The following is a 21,081-nucleotide window of genomic DNA, read 5'->3' as shown; positions in this document are numbered from 1 at the left end:
GCTGTTTGACAAAAAGCTTTCGGGGATCACTGTCTTTCATTGCCTGGTGTTCAGTGTTTTGAATTCTAAAGTCCTCAAGGATGAGAGGAATCAGTAAACAAGACTGAGAAGGCTGTTTGAAAAAAATTCTTTTAGGGATCACTGTCTTTCATTGCCTGTTGTTCAGTGTTTTGAATTCTAAAGTCCTCAAGGATGAGAGGAATCAGTAAACAAGACTGAGAAGGCTGCTTGAAAAAAATTCTTTCAGGGATCACTGTCTTTCATTGCCTGATGTTCAGTGTTTTGAAGTCAGTTCAATAATATATTTGGTGCTTCTTGGCTGTTTCAGATAGGAGGATAAATCCAGTTCATGTTACTCCATCTTTACAGGTCACAGAAGTCCTGTATTTGTATTTAAAGTATATCTCTTTTAGGAAGAATATATTTGGTTCTTGCTTTTGCTTAATCCAGTTGAACATCTCTGCCTTTTAACTGGAATATTTAGTACATTAAAGCTTAATGTAATTTTTGATATGATCTAGTTTAGGCTTACCATTTACCAAATGTTTTTTATTTGCTCTCTCTGTGTTTTAATCTGTATCTCTTTTCCTGCTTCATTTTGGATTAATTTAATGTTTTTAGAAGCACATTTTAGTTTATCTACTGGCTTTAAAAGATAGACTTTATTTTTAGAGCAGTTTTAGGGTCACAGAAAAATTAAGCTGGAAGTACAGAGAGTTCCCATTACCCCCTGCCTCTCCCCAACCACATAACCTCTCCCACTATCAACATCTTGCACCAGAGTGGTACATTTGTTATAATCGATGAACCTATATTGGCATATCATTATCACTCAAAGTCCATAGTTTACATTAGGGTTCATTTTTGGTGTTATACATTCCATGAGTTTTGGCAAATGTATAATGACATGTTTCCACCATTTCAGTAACATACAGAATAGTTTTACTGCTCTAAAAATCCTGTGCTCTGGCTATTCATCCCTCCCCACCCCCCAATCCTGGTAACCACTGATCTTTTTACTGTCACCATAGTTTCGCTTTTTCTAGAATGTCATATAATTGGAATTATACAGCATGAACCATTTTCAGATTGGCTTCTCTCAATTAGCAATATGCATTTAAGATTCCTCTATGTTTTTCCATGGCTTGATAGCACATTTGTTTTTAGCTGAATAATATCCAATTGTCTGGATGTACCACAGTTTATGTATCCACCTACTAAAGGACATCTTCGTTGTTTCCAAGTTTTGGCAATTATGAAGAAATCTGCTATAAACATTTGTGTTCAGGTTTTCATGTGGACGTAAGTTTTCAACTCCTTTAGATATAATACCAAGGAGCATGATTGTTATATCAGAAGGTAGGAGTATGTTTAGTTTTGTAAGAAACTGCCAAAGTGTCCTCCAAAGTAGCTATGCCATTTTACATTCCCACCAGCAAAGAATGAGAGTTCCTATTGCTCCACTTCCCCACATTTGGTGTTGTCAGTGTTTTAAATTTTGGCCACAGAATGGCCAAATAGACATGTAATGACACCTCATTTTTGTTTTAATTTGCATTTCCCTACTGACATGTGATGTTGAGCATCTTTTCATATGCTTATTTGTTTTTCATATATGTTGATGATGTCTGGTGTCCAGGTCATTTGCTCACATTTTCATTGGGTTATTTTCTTATTGTTGAGTTCTAAGAGTAGTTTGTATATTTTGGATAACCGTCCTTTGTTAGATATGTCTTAGGCAAATATTTTCTCCTAGTCTGTGGCTTGTCTTCTCATTTACTTGACAGTGTATTTTGCAGAGCAGAAGTTTTCTGTTTTAATGAAGTTCAAGTTATTATTTCTTTCATGGATCATGCCTTTGGTGTTGTATCTAAAATGTCATCAACACACCCAAAGTCATGTAAATTTTCTCTTACATTATCTTCCAGGAGTTATAGTTATGCATTTTGGCCTATGATCCGTTTTGAATTAATTTTTGTGAAGGGTGTCTGTGTTTAGATTCATTTTTTTTTTTTGCATACAGATGTCCAGTCATTCCAACACCACTTGTGTGTATGTCTTTTCTCCATTGTGTTGCCTTTGCTCGTTTGTCAAAGATCAGTTATGTGGGTATATCTCTGGGTTATTCTGGTCCATTGATCTATATGCCCATTCTTTTGCCAATACCACATTGCCTTGATTACTGTAGCTTTATAGTAAGCCTTGTAGTCAAGTACTGTCAGTCCTCAATGCTCTTCCCCTTTAATATTATGTTGGTTATTCTGGGCATTTTGCCTCTCTACATAACTTTAAAATCAGTTTGTGTATATCCACAAAAAACTTGCTGGGATTTTGATTGGCATTGCATTGAACCTATAGGTCAAGTTGGGAAGAACTGATATCTTGACAATACTGAGTCTTCCTATCTATGAGAACATGGAGTATCTCTCCATTTACTTAGTTAAGTTGTGAGTTCTTTCAGCAGAGTTTTGTAGTTTTCCCCATATAGATATTTTGTTAGATTTATACCTAAGTGTTCTTCTTTTTTGGGTGCTAATGTAAAATGTAATGTGTGTCTTAAATATCAAATTCCAGGTAATTCCCTGGTGGTCCAGTGGTTAAGACTCTGTGCTCTCACTGCTGAGGGCCTGGGTTCAATCCCTGGTCAGGGAACTAAGATCCCACAAGCCACGCAGTGTGGCCCCCCCAAAAAAATCAAATTCCACTTGCTTATTGCTGGTATATAGGAAAGTGATTAGCTTTTGTATATTCAACTTGTATCCTGCAACCTTGATATAATTGTTTATTAGTACCAGAAGGGTGTTTTTTGTTAATTGTTTCAGATTTTCTACATAGCCACTCATTCTAATGGCTTTTTAGCTATACCTCTTTGCACCATTTTTTTTTAGTGATTGCTCTAGGCTTTAAAATATATATACCCTTCGGGCTTCCCTGGTGGCGCAGTGGTTGAGAATCTGCCTGCCAATGCAGGGGACACGGGTTCGAGCCCTGGTCTGGGAAGATCCCACATGCCGCAGAGCAACTAGGCCCGTGAGCCACAATTGCTGAGCCTGCGCGTCTGGAGCCTGTGCTCCGCAACAAGAGAGGCCGCGATAATGAGAGGCCCGCGCACTGCGATGAAGATTGGCCCCCACTTGCCGCAACTGGAGAGAGCCCTCGCACAGAAACGAAGACCCAACACAGCCATAAATAAATAAAATTAAAAAAAAAAAAAATATATATATATACCCTTAATCTTTTACAGTGTACTTAGGATTAATACCTTACCACTTCATATAAAATGTATAGCTCTATGCATCCTCAAGATTACTTATTCTATAGTTACTACATTATACTGATACATCTAAATTCATCATAAAGCACAGAAGACAATGTTATAATTTTTTCATTAAACAGTCATATGTTTTTTTAAAAAATTAAGAGGACTGTAAGTCATTTATATGTATATATCTAGGTATTTACAATTTCCTATACTCCTCATTCCTTCCTAAAGATTTGAGTTTCCCTCTATTACCATTTTACTTCAGCCTGAGGTGTTTCCTTTAGTATTTCTAACAGCATAGGTTGGCTGGTAACAAATTCTTCTAATTTTCTCTTGTCATAACACATTTATTTTGCCTTTGAAGGATATTTTTGCTGGATATAGAAATCTATGTTAATTTTTTTCTTCCTGAATCTAAAAATATATTGTTCTAATATCTTCTGGCCTTCATTTTTTTTTTTTTTTCTGACAGGAAGTCAGCAGTCATTTGATTCATTGTTTACATGTATGTACCATATTTTTCCTGTGGCAGATTAAAAATCTGTCTGCAAATTTTTTGATACTCCTTACTTCAAAAGGTGGAGCCTAATTCCCCTCCACTTAAATGGTGTCCAGACTTAGATACTTGATTCTAATAAACAGAATGTGGTGATGCCGTGTGACTTCCAAGACTAGATCATAAAAATATGGTTCAGAACACATATAAAGAGCTTCCATCTGGCTGTCTCTCTCTCTCTCTCTCTCTGTCTTGTTCTGAGGTAGGCTGACCACTACATCATGAGGGCAATCAATCAGTCCTGGTGAAGGGTCCACATGGAGAGAAACTAAGGCTTCCCACCAAACACCAGCACCAATTTGCCAGCTATGTGAATGGTCCACCTTGCAAGCAGACCCTCCAGCTCCAATCACATCCAGCTTCGGATAACATTTGACTACAATGTCATGGAAGTCCCAGATCATAATCTAAGCTGTTCCCAAACTCTTGTCCACAGAAACCATAAGAAATGATGTTTATTGTTGTTTTGTTATGCAGCAATGGATAACTAATACATTTCCTAACGCAAATGTCTCTGCATATTATATTCACTCTGATTCACCAATGCTTCCATTCATTTTACTTGTATAAATGAAAAAATAATTGTAAAATTCAAGATGCACCACGGCTGAAAAAATTGATCTATGGAAAAAAATTAATTTGTGATAAAACCAATCTATTCTAAAACACCATTTTGTCTTACTGGTTTACTTTCACAGCCTGAGCACTCTGTATAATACTTGGTATATAAATAAGATATTAAATAACTACTGCTGAAGGAATGAATGAATGAATTTGTTCTTTCAGGCTTTAAGCTTCTGGAGGACAAAAACTGTGCTTTATTCACCTTTTATCTCCCTTACATGGGACAGTGCTTAAATGAACATGCACCGTTCACTGTTTGTTGAATTAAATCAAACTTAACTGAAATTCTTGTTGAAGAAAATGATCTGGAAACAGAAGTGAAAAATCACGGGAGAAAACTAATTTTAAATATTTCTGGACTTCCCTGGTGGCGCAGTGGTTAAGAATCCGCTGCCAATGCAGGGGACATGGGTTCGAGCCCTGGTCCGCGAAGATCCCACATGCTGTGGAGCAACTAAGCCCATGTGCCACAACTGCTGAGCCTGTGCTCTAGAGCTCACGAGCCACAACTACTGAGCCCGCGTGCCACAACTACTGAAGCCCGCGCGCCTAGAGCCCATGCTCCGCAACAGGAGAAGCCACCGCAATGAGAAGCCAACGCACCACAACGAAGAGTAGCCCCCGCTCGCTGCAACTAGAGAAAGCCCGTGCGCAGCAACAAAGACCCAATGCAGCCAAAAATAAATAAATAAATAAATAAATTTATATATAAAAAAATATTTCTACTGCACCTTGACTGGTGCTGGTTTTCAAGCCCTACCACCTATCACATACATGCATAAAAACCACAAATTTAAAAAACTTAAATATTTAAATTTATATTCAGTTAGTTCCTAGTAGACCATATGGATTTTCATAATTTCCACCAATAGAGCACATCTTCAAATGTTTCTAGAGACTCTTTATGACAAATATACAATGATAGGTATATGACTGTGCTTAGGTTGTAAACTATTGTAAGGTGGCAGATTGAATTTGGCAGGTTATCGGCAGAATTGGTAACCCGCACTCCTCCTTATCCAGTTGGGCCTTAAGCCATTTCTGTAGAGTTGAATTTTATGAGCACAGGGAATTTGAACATTCAGTCATACAACTGAGCAACTTCTTTTCCTCTTTGGGAGGTAGTGTGTATCCAAGGTGTGTCTCAGTGGTTCAGAGCACAAGCCAGACTTCCTAGGTGCAAATTCCAGGCCCACCATTTACCAGTTATGTGATCTTTGCCTTACAGCTTAACATCTGCCTTAGTTTCCTCACCTGTAAAATACAGAGACTAATAGTACCTTCCTCACAGGGTTATTGTGAAGATAAAATGGGTTAATATATGAAAAGTGCCTGACACACAGTAAATACTAATCACAATTAGCTCTTATTGCCCTCAATGCCAATCACGGACTTGGAACATTGCAGGTGACTTGTAAGTCTTTATTAAACGAATGATTAATTCTGGGAGTACTGTATGAGCATCTCTGCCCCCTTTCTGGATGGGGGGGGGGGTAGGGATTTGCATTCTATGATCACACAAAAATTTTGATTGTTTATTCCTTTTTAGAAATTCTCCATTAGATCCAAAAGAGGCAGCTGATTCTGTTCATTGATAAAGGATATACAAGTAATATTGGCACCTGATTACACTGAATTGGGAATTAGAAAATAACACACTCTGGAGTAAGAGGAATTTTTATTTTTCATTTTAACCCCTTCATAATGTGAAAGTGGCAGAAAGGTGTCAAGTATAGAAAAGAACATGGAGTTTCAGAATCGAAGTGTCTTCTGCATTGTTGGAGTTGTGGAAAGATCATTCTCTCTAAGTTTCAAACAGGGCCAAGCTTCTCCCACTTGACTGTGAGCAACGCCTGGGATTGGTACGAGGCCTAATCAGACTTTATAGCCACAACACCTGTCACAGTGCCACACAGTCGGTAGAAAGCCAGAGAAAAATATTTTACAGGGCTGAAATATTAATAATCGAAGCAACCAGGGCCTCAAACTTTCCATCCGTACCTCAACTTCCACCTACCTGGATGGACCCAAGTCTTCCCTTAGAACGACACTCCAAGGAGCAAGAAAAAGGGAGCCAGTTGAAACCTCTTCTCGGAGTTATGGGAACCACTTCCTTCGTCTGTTGCTAAGGGGGGAAGAAGGACAGAGATGAGGCCGGGGGAATGGAGCGCCTCTGCACGGCGGAGCAATAGCCCCGTCCCACTTGGCAGTGGTCCCGCCGGTTCCATGAGTTACCCCGCCCCCAACCTCACCCGCCCTCGTCTCGCACTTGGAAACAAACCCTTAGCAAATACAAGCCTGGAAGCCTGGAACCCGGCGTCTCCGAGATGTCCCTGGGGGGCTCCAGCCGCCGCAGAGAGGGAACTTCCCGGGGGCCCCACGGCATCCTCGTTGGCGCCGGGCTCAGGCCCTCAACCCTGCCTCCCTCACGAGGCTTCCCCGGAGGCGGCGAGAGCGCGGCCGGCCCGGAGGAGGCCCCAGCCGCCAGCCCGCTGCTGGAAGACCTCAGGCGGCGGGTGGCGCGCGCCTTCCAGCGGGCGGTGCCGCGCGGCGGCTCGAGGCGCTCGCGGGAGGAGGAGGCGGCGGAGGCGGCGCGGGAGGAGCAGAGCCGAGCGCGCGTCGAGAGCGCCCTGGCCGGGCTGCGCGCCGAGCTGGTGAGCGCGCTGGCGGCCGGCTCTCGGGGCCGCCTCTCCTTCGTCCTCTCCCGGGGCCCCCGGCCGCGGGCCGCGCACGTGCCCCACCGAGGACTTGGGAGGCCGAGCGCCGCTTTTCCCAGGGAGAGGGTTTGGCCGTGCAGCGTGGGCGAGCTGGGCACCGGCCGTCGATCTTCCCCGACCGCGCCGATGCTCCTGCCTCCCAGGCAGCATCCAGGAGGGAAGCAGGGGAGGGGAGGGGTCCGGCAGGACCCGAGGTGCTGGCTGGCTGTCGAGGGCTGAGTCTACTAGTGACACACCCAAGACCTCCGTCCCCACCCCTCCCCAGCTTGTTCTATATTTTTCTACCACACAGAAAGTTCCCTCTAGGGAACTCATAGTACGTGCATGTTATGGGGCTCGGAGGCGGAAGTTTCAATGAAATGAACTCATGGGATGGATGGAGCGAGTCCACCAGCAACTGTTTCTTTTATTCTACAAGTTTTATCTTTCCCCTGGGTAAGAATTCAGAAAACAGGAAATGATAATAAGGTATTTTGTAAAATCGTAGCTTTTTAACATTAGGCAGGAGGAACTGTAGGTAAATATTTTAGTTACTGTTTTGTGATTTAAACAATTTCCAAGTTAGGTAAAATTTGAAAGGGACAAAATGAATAAGAGCAATTTAAGCTTTAAAACGGTGCTGCCTATGAATATGTGTAGTGGAGATTTGGAAAGTTCTAGTCTTTTGCATTGAATACTAATAAAATGTTAACCGCTACTTTAGAACGGATTCAACCATCAGTCAGTTGTCTGATTTAAGAACCTTAACAGTTTATCTTGTTTCTGAGTTTAAGAAGGGCAAGAAGGTAGTAAATTTAATTTTACCTGTGTTAACAATTTGAATTTGACAAGGTGTGTATTAATTCTGACCCAGCCATATCGGAGAAACACATGGTTTTCTTCAGATACCTGAGCAGTGGCTGGGCGAGACCCCTCATTAGTAGAGATGGCCCGGAGGGGTGTGCTGTGGGTCAGGATGCCCACTGGAAGGCCGAGACCGGGCTCATCACCCTGTGCTGCTGACCTGGGGTGTCACCATCCCTCCCGTACCGCAGTTGACTCATTTAAATCAAGTGAAGAAATCATATTCAGTAAGCTCCGAGGCACTTGAACCTTCACATTCTAACTAGTCGTTCCACTAGTAGGAGTTTTAAGCAAGTAATGTACTAGGGGTGGGGAGGAGGTGGAGAATAAAATTCCAAATAGATGAGGGTTCAAATCCCAGCATTAACATTTACAGGCTCTGCTCTCACTGTTCCTATTACTTTAGGAATGCTAATTAGCAAGTTTGGGTTTCATCTGTAAAATGGAAATAATAAACTCATAGGATCACTGTAAGTATTATATGAGATAATGTCATATAAAGTGCATAGAACATAGACACTACTCAGTGGCTCTTACTGTTTTTTGGTTGTGCCCCCAAAGTGAAAGATACATAGGCATGGAAGATCAAGGGTTTTTCTGGAAAGGAGGCAAAGAATGTCACACAAACACAGATGCTGTGTTCCTGAGATATAGATCATGGTCAACATCTTGGCCAACCATTTCACCATTGTGTGTGACCAGTCATGAAGAAGCAAAAGAATGCGGATCCTTAACACTTACATCACCACTAGAAGAAGCAGTTTTTGATAATGGGCCATTAGCCAGTTTTCTGTAGGAACTGGCACCCATCCATACATGTATGTCCACACATCATCTGTTAGGGTGGTATTTGTGTAAGGAACAATGATGAACAGGTTCAGTTAATTTAGAGACATGTTGCTATTTATGAAATGTTATTTATGCTATTATTTGTTGTTTGAATTGGTCTTCTTAGTGGCTTGCATTGAATTCCAGGGCCTGTGAGTGAATTCCAGGGGTTCTATATACGTAAAATTTTATGCCAAATTTTGTATGCACATAAAATGCACTTCTTTCCTCAGAGTGGGTTCACAGCTTTCATTAGATTCTCAGTGGGATCCATGAGGAAAGAAAATTAAGGAATCATTGGTGTTTGACTTTCCTAAACAGGTGTGAATTACACATACTTTTTTTGCTTAGATGGTGAGCCATTATCAATAATTTAACTGCTTGATTCGTGGCATGAAAGTATAGGATGGGTGTTCATCAGTTTCTCCATTTACTCATTCCTTCACTCAGTCTTTTAGCAAACACACAGAGAACCCACCATGTTGCGTGAGCAGGCAGTGCACCCCTAGCTGGGGATACAGTTATGAATAGGAACAAACTGTGCTCAAAATCATCAGTCCAGTGTAGGCTGCGTGCTAGGAGAGGCACATGTACAGAACGCTGTGGAAGCACAGATAAGGCGAGACAGAGAAGGCTTCTAAGAAGAGTTGCCATCTGGCTGAGCTCAACAGGAAGTGGGTGGCAAGGGGCAGGGGGGGCAGAAGATGTGGCTCAGTGCGACGTGTTTATTCTGGGACAGGCAAAGTTTCTGACCAGCTGCAGTGGGAGCTGGTGTGGGAAGAGGGCCAGGAAATAAAGCTGGAAGAGTAGGGCAGGTGTATAGGGCGTCCGTGCCACACTGGAGAACGGAAGCTTCCTGTAGGCAAGGTGCCAGGGCTTCTTGTGCTAGTGGTTGTGTTGTTACTGTCTGTTTGCTGGATGTTCATTTACTTTATTCTTTGCAAATTCTTGCTATCAAAGAAATGGTTCCAGGTGCTGAAGAATGAAGAAAAATATGTCAGAGGAAAACTGAAAGAAATTTTATCCAGTGACTTTATTTTGCAGATTAGGAGGGGACCGCCCATAGTTGCTTTTTACCAGTGGAATGTCCTGGTTCACCGTAGGGTGGTTTCTTTTGGTGAGTTGATGAGGGGTTTTCAGCAGAGAGAACAGGGCTCTCATGAACTGCATTAAACAAGACCCTAATTGAAGAAATATGCAAATAGTTGATTACTAGTTTTCAACTATAATGCAAAGATTATGTTGGACTAAGCTTTGTCAGACTGCCTCTTAGGTACATTGCCCAAGAGATCGATCTATTTCTTAATACATGGGGACCTTCACAAACGCCCCTGGAGGGAGGGTATAAATCAGCCTTGCTGTATAACAGATTTCACTCTACAGTGAAAATTGTTAGATTCTATAAGTACACATAAAGGGGTCGTTAAATGTTTTGCTCAACAGGGAGACCATTTAAAATCCTAAAAACTTGAAATGACAAGTAATCAAGTAAATGGGCCCAGGTCCTGAAAGCTCAGGTGGCCCTGAGCAGTTATCCTGGAGCTCAGAAAGCTCATAAAGATAAATGATTTCCTCGCAGATCACATGCCATTGCTTGGAAACAGCCTTCTATGCACAGGAATTTTTCAAATGGACGGCTCTGTGCATGAGCTTTTTTTGTTTTCATTGCAAGGCCATTTCAAAAGCTATTTGTATATCTGGACTTTACCTTGTCATATAGAAAGTCAGTTTTATAGTCAGGCCAAACAGTCAGAACTGGAGAATAAGATGAGAAATACATGTTCTTGATATCTTATTTTCCTTTCCTACAAAGTCCTTATTTTTCCTGTGCAGAGAGCAGTTTCATTTGATCCATAACTCAGGCTAATAAAAATCCTTATTTTTTTCTAACTTTTAGCTGGAAATGCGTTTCCGAAATTGCCAGCTGGCCAGAACTTTGCTGGATTTAAACACGAAAATGCAGCAATTGAAAAAGGAGTATGAACTGGAAATTGCATCAGAATTGCAAAGCTCGGAAGATAATGTCGTGAATATGGAATGAGGAAATGCACAGAAGAAGATCTGAACCCTAAAAATAACATAAACAACTCCGAAACAATTCTGACAGTAACATTATGGATGCTTTGTGTAAGACTTTAGGGGCAATTTTTAGGCCAAAAACTTCGATGCCATGGGGAAGTGACAGAAAACATCTACAAGAGGGGAGAGAAAATGGTATGTTGTCAAGTTTTAAAGTTATGTATTCATTGTTTTGGCTGGGAAATAGAAGTAAAAAGAATGTACTGAAGAATGCCTTAATGCCAATTTCCAGCATTCTATCTTGTGCCATCTTAACTTTCTGATGTTATCTGAACTTTCAGAATCTGTGTTTGTTTTTGTTCTACTTGATTATTCTTGGTTTGTCTGCCCAGTTAGCTGTTCAGTAGCCTTTCCTTCCCGTCCCATCCCCTTTTTGGAGAATTACTTCTGCCTAGATTCCAACCATACCCTTCAGGTAGAGTCTACCATTAAGGGTGTCTCACCTCATTGGATATAGTCACGCAGATCGAGGCAGTTTGATCAACTTGTCCTCAGGAGTTTTTGAACTTGAACTAAGGGAGCAGATGAGTATTAGAAGCTGATGGTAGAAGCTGTGGAACAGAGGGGCTTGGAAGCTGCCGGTGGCCACCATGTGAGAGAATGGAATCTCTAATATAGGAGGTCGAAACAGCACCACTGAGAGCCCAAAAGGGGAGGGAGAGAGCTGCTCTTCCTTGTCTCAGGGGTGCAGCTGCTTAAATCCCCAGCCCTTGCTGTCTTTTGGATACATGAAAATCCTCTAATAGCCTCCTAATACCATCTCCTTTTGCCTAAGTCAATTGAGTTAGAGTTTTATGACTTGTTCGCAAAAGATTCCCAGCTAACACAATTCCTTTGTTAAGCTTTTAGGAGTTAAAATGGTTCATGTTGAATTAGAATATCTACCTCTACCTTAAAAGTGGTTCCTTCTTAATGTAAAAAATAAAGTTCATTAAAAAATAGTTGCAGATCTCAGTGATATTCATAATGGTCATTGTCTGTAAAAATAAAAATTTATAAAATGTTAGTCATTTGCATATTTAATTAACAATAAAATTTAGTTCTGGAAGACAAAGGAGAACAGAATGGACATGGTCTTTCTCTTAAATACAAGTTGTTTTATGTGTGTGAGGGTTTGAGGATTATCTGAACCAAGTTTAGTTTGTCCTTAACTTTTTTTGGTCAGTCTAAGTGAATTATTTCAGCTCTTTGGTACTTAATTTCTTCCTTCTGTACAACTGAGGTATTACTATGTTCAACTTACAGGACATTGTCAATGAGCTGTCGGCGATATCCTGATATCTAACCCCTGGATTTCTTGAGAAATTCTGCATATAAGCCCTTGGCTTATAAACATACAGACTGGTTTCTTAACTTATACTTGTAAAAGAGATTTCCTATAAATCTCTTCCTCAAAGTTATAGAAATTCTGAGGAAAGAGGCAGTGGAATTCCTGTGATCTTTTCTTCAAAAAAGAGTCTACTCAAATGTTGGAGCAGTCATTCTAAAGTACATTTTACAATTTATTATTTACAAATTCTTGTGATTTTGTGTTTAGCAAATACTCAAGATGATTCATTTTATAAGCTCAATTCCTTACAGAATACAGAGTAGCTGACATTGGTTAGCATTCATGTGAATAATTTAATTCTACTAAAAATGTGCTCTCTTGGGAATCAAAAGAAAGAAACAAAAAGAGAACTTCTGAAAATGGATGCATTATTTTTCCCTTTTTTCAGACAAAGAAAAAAGTCCACCGTTTATCGTAAAGTTTTTGTCACCAGTTTTTTTTGTTTTTTGTTTTTTTTTTATAAAGTCCTTCAATCAGTTCTTTCTTTATTTATTTCTTTATGGCTGTGTTGGGTCTTCGTTTCTGTGCGAGGGCTTTCTCTAGTTGCGGCAAGCGGGGGCCACTCTTCATCGCGGTGCGCGGGCCTTACACTATCGCTGCCTCTCTTGTTGCGGAGAACAGGCTCCAGACGCGCAGGCTCGGTAAATTGTGGCTCACGGGCCCAGTTGCTCTGTGGCATGTGGGATCTTCCCAGACCAGGGCTCGAACCCGTGTCCCCTGCATTAGCAGGCAGAGTCTCAACCACTGCGCCACCAGGGAAGCCCTTGTCACCAGTTTTTTGTCCTGTCTTTCAGCGATAAACTTTGGATCACTGTATCTTTTAGGAGTGACAAATGGAGAAACAGAATAAGAAAGTCTTTGTTTGGAAGCCCTCATCAGTGGAGGTGGCCTGTGATATTAGCTGTCGGTAGAGAGATACAGTGAGAACTTTATACATGGAACACTATTGCTATTAAATGTTTTTGCTTTGTTTCCCCTCATAAAGTCAATTCTGCTCTCATACCATATCCCTCATCTTTTTTTTTTAAGTAGAAGCCAGACTGTGGGTTTTTTGTTTTTTTTTTTGCGACTGCAATCAGCTGTTTTTGTTAGTTTGCTGGATTCTGGTCCTGTCTGCTGCACGTGGAAAGACAACAGGGACCCTCTTCTAAGGGATGTGGGGATGCACTTCCAAGGGCTACACTTCTTCACTTTCCAGAGTGTTTAAATAAGCTAGAGCAACAGCGTGACATTTTAAAGAAATACGAGGTGGAAGGGACCAAACTACTGCCAGCTGGAGGGGAAAATGAGAAAATAATTATAACCTAAATTATGCAACAGGGAAGCAGTAACTGGATAAGTCGGAGAAAGTAAAATGTTCACCCCAGTAGTGGATAGAGAGGACCAAAGAAGAGAAAATGACAAAAACAATTTAGCGAGGAAAATATGGCATTTAAGTTTTTCAAATGACGATTTCTCACAGCTTTAATTATGGGGGGGGCTAATCACGTTAGCAGGGAATGGGCTTTCACTCTATGGTACTTGGTTAGCATCTACCACTGAAGAGGTGCCAAATTAATTATGACAATTAGGAGCTTTGCACAGGTTGTTAGGCTTTACATCCCTTTACAGGTGGCCTGGATGAATCCACGTTTTGTTTGGCTTGCCAAACTACTTCTGCTGTTAACAGGTGCTTCTGGAGCGCCCAGCCGGGGGACGGATCAGAGTCTGATGTGGGTAAACCCGTGATGGCTGAGCCTGCACCAGTGGGATGGGATGCACAAGAATCCCATCTCCCCTGGTCCCTTCCCAGGCGGGGTACGGGGCCCCACTGCAGCCATCAATTCTGTTTATTTACCGCTGTTATCACTGCTGGAGTCCCTCCCGGCCGTGAGTCTGGCACAAGGCCCTCCGGTGCCAGCTGCTTCCTCTCTTTCATTTTTGCTGCTGCCATCACTGCCATGAGGGTTATGGAAGGATTAGCAATATGGGGAGGTTTCGGGTTGCACCTATGCCACTCTGCCTACCTCTGGGTCTGGCAGCCTCTCGTTTCACCTGGACCAAGGGGGCCATGCACCATTGCTTCTGGGTCCTGCCTCCAATAAATGCTGGGGCTTACGAGGCTCCACTTCTTCCTTAGGAACCACAGTGCCGCCATCCTTCTGGGACCAGTGAAGGGGGGGAACCCTTGGAATGTAATGATAAACCAGCAATGACATGAGCCACCTCTCCTGTGCCCCGTGTTGGGCCAAAAATGCCACATGTATTAGCTTATTTAATCCCATGATGATTTGTATGCACGTAGAATATGGTTTTGAAGTCATTTGGCCTTTGTATTTAGTCCTGGCGTGGCCACTTGCCAGCTTTATAACCTAAAGCAAATTGCTTCAATCTCTTTAGATCTGTCTAAAGAAGCTAGTCACAATGGTACCCGTCTTATTGAAATCTTGAGGACCCCAAGCTGAAGAACCTCGAAGCAGGTTTGGGAGACGGAGTTCGTGGTGAAGGCTCTTCCACTTTCTGTGTGTTTCTTTTACATCTTCAGTTCTATGTGATCTCACTATCCTTTTGGACTCAGACCTTTCCTGTGCCTGCTTCTTTCTTCATCGCGTCTTTATGTCTCTCTAACGTTCTGCCAACCTGCTCTCTGTTGTGATGTTGACTCTTCTGCTGGTTGATAAATTGATTTACTAAACTTGAGAGGAGGCACCAGGGAGATATGAAATGGCCAATAACTGCTACTTAACAACCGCTGAATCTGCCTGGCACACAGTGCCATGTGCGTTTAAAACTCGATCATCCCAGCAACACTGTGAGGTTGGAACTATTGCTTTTTCCATTTTATCAAGGAGGAAATGATAATCAAAGGGGCCATGCAAGTGGAGCTGTCAAGATTCTTGTCCAGAGCTGAGTGTAGTCTGGCTTTTGAGACCCTCCCAAGGTAATCAGGGAGACCCAGACACAAGTGAATAAATTTGATATTATAACAGAAAGTGTAACAGAACCCTGTATGAAGCACTAGGGATGCTTTCTACAAGGGTCAGATAAAGAAGGCTTCCTCGAGGACCTGCCCCCAGGTTCTTTCTGTTTCACCTGGAAAAAGGCCCTCATTTTGTGCCTCACATTCTACATAGACAAGTTGGGTGATCTGGAAGACATTACTCCACTCTATTTGGGCCTCACTTTACTCATTTGAAAATGAGAGAAAGAGTGGAGTGGCCTCTAAATCATTCCTCTAACTGGGGAACTCTCTTCTACTCCAATCCTGCCTGCTTGTAACTGGACTCTCCATCACTCACCTCTGACTTGCCCAGATGTCCTGACACCTGTGATGGTGCGGTGGGCTGCTGTCTGTTTATCACTGGCCCTTGGCCATGAGTTGTCCTCTCCTGGTCCCAGCCCTGGCCCTGATCATGGCCCTGGCTGTTGCAGCCTCAATGATGATGAAAAGCAATTCTTGTCACTCTTGGATGCCTCTCTGCTCTTCTCACCCACACCGTGACTGCAGCCAGGGGAAAATGTCACATTTGCACTTCACGAGGAGATAAGCATGGCTCAGACCTTTCATGTGCTAGACTTTTGGAAGCAGCCTGGCAGATTGCCTGCCGAGGCGGTCACTGCAGGCTGAGAGCGGTGTAATATGTAGTTAGCAGTGCAGCCTCTGGAGTCTGGCGATGGGGTTGGAATCTTGGCTCCTTCACTGCCTCACTATGTTATTATCGCTGAAGTTCAGTTTGCTTCTGTGTAAAGTAATATTATAATAATCACACCTACCCACCCCAGGGACTTGTTGTGAAGATCTAATGGATTAATGTATGTTAAGTGTTTAGAATGCTCTCAAGTAGTGTTTAATATTATGACAGCCCACCTAACAAACATTTTGCTCATCCTTCTTGTCTATTGGAAGCACCCGATTCCAGGAGAGATTGAGAATGACAGCTTCACTTTTCTCAGCCCTTCTGGGAGCTCAGAATGGCCACAGAATCCAGTTTTGTCCAATAAGACATAAGGGAAGTTTGCTGGGGGTTTTCTGAGAAACGTTTTCTTTTCCTACAAAAGGAGAAAGAGGAGGTAAGCTCTCTTCTTTCTTGCTTAGGAACACTGTCACATGAGGCTGTAAAGCTTGCACCTGCTGCAGCCACCCTGTGACCAAGGTAGGAAACACACGGACACTTTGAGGATGGGAAGACAGAAAGATGAAGAGAAGTAATGTCGCTGATGGCAAAACTGAGCTCCTGAGCCAACCCTGAGACTGCCTACCTATGGCTAGTCTTGTTCTCTAAGGAACAACAGTAATAAAACTCAGTTGTTTAAGCCACTTTTATTTAAGTATTTAGTTCCATGCACCCAACGAAGCATCACTAACTGACACACTTGAACTCCGACAACCTCCTGGGATGAAGGTTCAGGATGATGCACTGTCTGATTGCAACTGTGGATATTAGAAACTATAGGCAAAGGACTCCAGAAACATCATTTGGTCACTTAGGACCCATCTAACGCAATAGGAGACCAATCAAAGCATATTGGAGGGAAATGTATCTGAGAGAAACCCCCTCCTGAACCCTGTGGAGACTCTGGAATTCCACAGTAAAGGTTCTGACTATTAAAAACATTTCCACAGGGCTTCCCTGGTGGCACAGTGGTTGAGAATCTGCCTACCAATGCAGTGGACACAGGTTCGAGCCCTGGTCTGGGAAGATCCCACATGCCGCGGAGCAACTAGGCCCGTGAGCCACAACTGCTGAGCCTGCGCGTCTGGAGCCTGTGCTCCGCAACAAGAGAGGCCACGATAGTGAGAGGCCTGCGCACCACGATGAAGAGTGGACCCCGCTCACCGCAACTAGAGAAAGCCGTCGCACAGAAACGAAGACCCAACACAGACAAAAATAAAAAAGATAATAAATAAATAATAAATAAATTAAACAAACAAACAAAAAAACATTTCCACATACTCACACTTGTTAAGAGAAAGACAACACGTCCAAAATGGAGTCACTTACACTAAGCCCCACGCCACCAAACTGAGATTTAACTTGATGGCACTTTTGGCTCTCCCAGAAATGGAATTTTAAACCAGTCAACCAGTAATCATATGATCAGCACTCGTCAGGTAATCTGCCTGATAGACCCCTGCCATCCCCTAAAAGAAAGTGACCTTGCAATAACCAACCCACTTTTTTTGGCCTAGTATAGCTTCCTTGTGCCTACTTCCTTCTGGCTATAAAAGTCTTTCATTTTGTACACCACCTCAGAACCCTTTTCTATTTGCAAGATTGGATGCTGCCTGCTTTGAATCGATGTTTGCTCAAATAAACTTAAAATTTTTAATATACCTTGGTTTCTCTTTTAACACACTCCATCAAGGATATCCAAATGCCTATGGAACCTACTACCTATCTGATTCTGTCACAGAAGCCATTTTATTTTTCAGCAACTGAAAGAAATTGGGATGAAATAATTTCCTAAAGTGTTTCAGGAGAGAACTGGCAGTAAAATACAGTGAAGTGTTCATCAGCTTTCAATTTTTTATATCAGGGAAGTTTAGGGAACTGTCAAAAAAACAGCCTAAAATCAAGTCTGTACAAAAATTGCTTCTGAATTGGTATGAAGGATGCTTGTCTCTCTAAAATTCTACAGGATTCAGTTAGGAATTGTCAAGCAAAGAAATTTCTCAAGATTTCTAGGTGAGATTGTCAGGTTACTGAGAACACGACCAATGTCCTCTCAGTCTACTATGACTTGATGGTTTACTGTTTACCCCCAACCCTACAGCTTACCCAGTGCTTTACAGTTGACAATATACCAGGTGCTGTCATAGCCAATAGCTCATTAAACCCACAATAACCCTCTGGAGTAGGTGATGCTTGAGGCTGTTGAAATTTGAGGGGCAGAAAGAAAGCTTGCCTGCCTGACTTTGGGAACATCACCCTCATCCTGCTTCCCAAGACATCACTCTCCCTAAGTGGCTGGTGTTTCCTCCAGGAGGAAGTGCAGTTTAGGAAGTCAGAAGACCCAGCTGTGGGTGTCAGCTCTGAGCTGAACTTGCTGTGTGATATCTGGTGAGTCTCTGGGCTTCAATTTCCTCATTTATAAAGTGAGGGATTGAACTCAAAATGATCTTTAAGACTCTTTGGGTTAAGCATTATTGTCTCCAACTAATGCTTTTGGAATCGCCCTCTGAAACAATGCTGTCATCACTTCTTTAGTATGAATTATTTTAGGTTGTGATATGAAAACACTGACCTTTAGAGCAGTGGTCCCCAACCTTTTTGGCACCAGGGACTGATTTCGTGGAAGACAATTTTTCCACGGACGGGGGTGGGGGTGGGGTGATGGTTCAGGCAGTAATGCCAGTGATGGGGAGTGATGGGGAGCGGCAGATAAAGCTTCGCTTGATCCCCTGTCACTCACCTCCTGCTGTGTGGCCCAGTTCCTAACAGGCCGTGGACCCGTACCGGTCTGTGGCCTGGGGGTTGGGGACCCCTGCTTTAGACTGTCTAGAGTGAATAATTAAACAACGGAAGGGAATAGAAAAAGAAAAAAAATACCAAATTTAAATACTTTGTACCTTATAATTTTGCCTTAAGTTCAATTAGCAGCATGAATCTAACAGTCCAAACATTCTTTGTTTCTCTCTTTCTCCCTCTCTCTGCCCCCTCTCCCCACACTTCCTCCTTCTCTTTTTTTCTTCCCTTTTTTATTCAGCTTTATTGTTGTGCCTCCTGGGTTTCAGGCACTATTCTAGGCATGCGTTGAGCATCAACTTTGAAATGAACATCTTGCAATGAACATGAAAGATGGGGTTCTAGCTCTCATGGTGTTTATGCCCTGGATGGGAGGAGGGGCAGATAAGTCAATAAGATACTCTAGTATAATGTGATCAATGCTGTAGTGGGGGGAAATTCAGAGTGCTAAGGGGGCAAACAGGAGGCACACAAATGACAAAATCAACATCCATTCATGATAAAAACTCTCATCAAAGTGGGTATAGAGGGAACATATCTCAACATAATAAAGCCCATTTATGACAAACCCACAGCTTACATCATACTCAATGGTGAAAAGCTGAAAGATTTTCCTCTAAAATCAGGAACAAGACAAGAATGCCCACTCCCGCCACTTCTATTTAACATAGCATGGGAAGTCCTAGACACAGCAATCAGATAAGAAAAAGAAATGAAAGGCATCCAAGTTGGAAGGGAACAAGTAAAACTGTCACTATTTGCAGTTGACGTGATACTATATCAAGAAAACCCCCTAAACTCTCCACCAAAAAACTGTCAAAACTAATATATGAATTCAGTAAAGTTGCAGGATACAGGATTAATGTGCAGAAATCTGTTGCTTTTCTATGCACTAGTAACTATCATAAAGAGAAGCAAGTAATAAATCCCATTTAATATCACATCAAAAAGAATAAAATATCTAGGAATAAAATTAACCAAGGAGGTGAAAGACCTATACTCTGAAAACAATAAAACACTGATGAAGGAAATTGAAGAGGATACAAAGAAATGGAAAGATATCTCATGTTCATGGATTGGAAGAATTAATATTGTTAAAATGTCCATACTACCCAAAGCAATCTACAGATTAAATGCAATCCTTATCAAAATACCTATGACATTTTTCACATGAATAGAACAAACAACCCTAAAATTTATATGGAACCACAAAAGACCCTGAATAGCCAAAGCAATCTTGAGAAAGAAAACAAAGCTGGAGGTATCATGCCCCCTGACTTCAGACTATACTACAAAGCTATAGTAATCAAATCAGTATGGCACTGGCAAAAAAACAGACACATAGATCAATGGAACAGAAATAAGCTCACACACTTATGGTCAATTAACCTATGACAAAGCAGGCAAGAATATACAATGGAGAAAAGATATTCTTCTCAATAAGTGGTGCTGGGAAAACTGGACAGTTATATGTAAAAGAATGAAATCTGAACATTTTCTCAAACTGAATACAAAAAGAAACTCAAAATGGATTAAAGGCCTAAATGTAAGACCAGAAACAATAACACAGGCAGAACACTCTGACATAAATTGTAGCAGTATTTTTTTTGGATCTGTCTCCCAAGGCAAAGGAAACAAAAGCAAAAATAAACAAATGCTGCCTAATTAAACTTAAAACCTTTTGCACTGCAAAGGACACCATCGACAAAATGAAACGGCAGCCTATTGAATGAGAGAAAATATTTGCAATAATGGGTTAATATTCAAAATATATAATTAGCTATACAACTCAATATCAAAAAAAATAAACAACTTGATTAAAAAACGGGCAGAAGACCTGAAGAGACAGTTTTCCAAGAAGATACACAGATAGCCAACAGGCATATGAAAAGATGCTCAACATTGCTAACCATCATAGAAATGAAAATCAAAACCACAATGATATAACACCTCACACATGTCAGAATGGCTATCATCGAAAAGACCAGAAATAAGAAATGTTGGTGAAGATGTGGAGAAAAAGGGACCCTCCTACACTTTTGGTGGGAATGTAAATTGGTGTAGCCACTATGGAAAACAATATGGAGGCATACATAATGGCAGTCCCATTTTCCATTACTACCAGCAATAGAGTAATTCAGTTTCATCATGCCTTTACCAACTTTGGTATTGTCACTATTTTTTATTTTAGCCATTCTGATAGGTATGTAGTGATATCTCACTGCAGTTCTAATATGCATTTCCCTAATGGCTAGTGATGTTGAACATCTTCCATGCATTTATTTTCATGTGTATGTTCTTCAGAGAAATGTATGTTCATATCTTTTGCCCATTTTCTAATTGGATTATTTTCTTTCTTCTCGAAAAAAAAAAACTGTTGAGCTTGGAAGGCTGTT

General features: G+C 41.7%; 1 protein-coding gene across 1 annotated transcript; it reads left to right on the top strand.

The window, feature by feature from the left end:
- Positions 1–6,769: 6,769 nt before the first annotated feature.
- Positions 6,770–10,871, top strand: AARD (alanine and arginine rich domain containing protein). The gene is made up of 2 exons (XM_036830949.1): positions 6,770–7,096; positions 10,728–10,871. The coding sequence occupies exons 1-2, from the start codon at positions 6,770–6,772 to the stop codon at positions 10,869–10,871; spliced, it is 471 nt and encodes a 156-aa protein (XP_036686844.1).
- The last annotated feature ends 10,210 nt before the right edge of the window (positions 10,872–21,081 follow it).

This window comes from Balaenoptera musculus, chromosome 17, assembly GCF_009873245.2.
Source record: "Balaenoptera musculus isolate JJ_BM4_2016_0621 chromosome 17, mBalMus1.pri.v3, whole genome shotgun sequence".
In the NCBI taxonomy this organism is placed as follows: Eukaryota; Metazoa; Chordata; class Mammalia; order Artiodactyla; family Balaenopteridae; genus Balaenoptera; species Balaenoptera musculus.
Note: the sequence above shows the minus strand (reverse complement) of the source record. Positions and strands in the feature narration are given on the sequence as shown.

Excerpts from the sequence above, each read along its gene's own strand:
- AARD (XM_036830949.1), top strand. The coding sequence starts at position 6,770 with ATGTCCCTGGGGGGCTCCAGCCGCCGCAGAGAGGGAACTTCCCGGGGG. Across the intron at positions 7,097-10,727 it reads CCGGGCTGCGCGCCGAGCTG|CTGGAAATGCGTTTCCGAAA; the intron begins GTGAGCGCGCTG and ends TCTAACTTTTAG.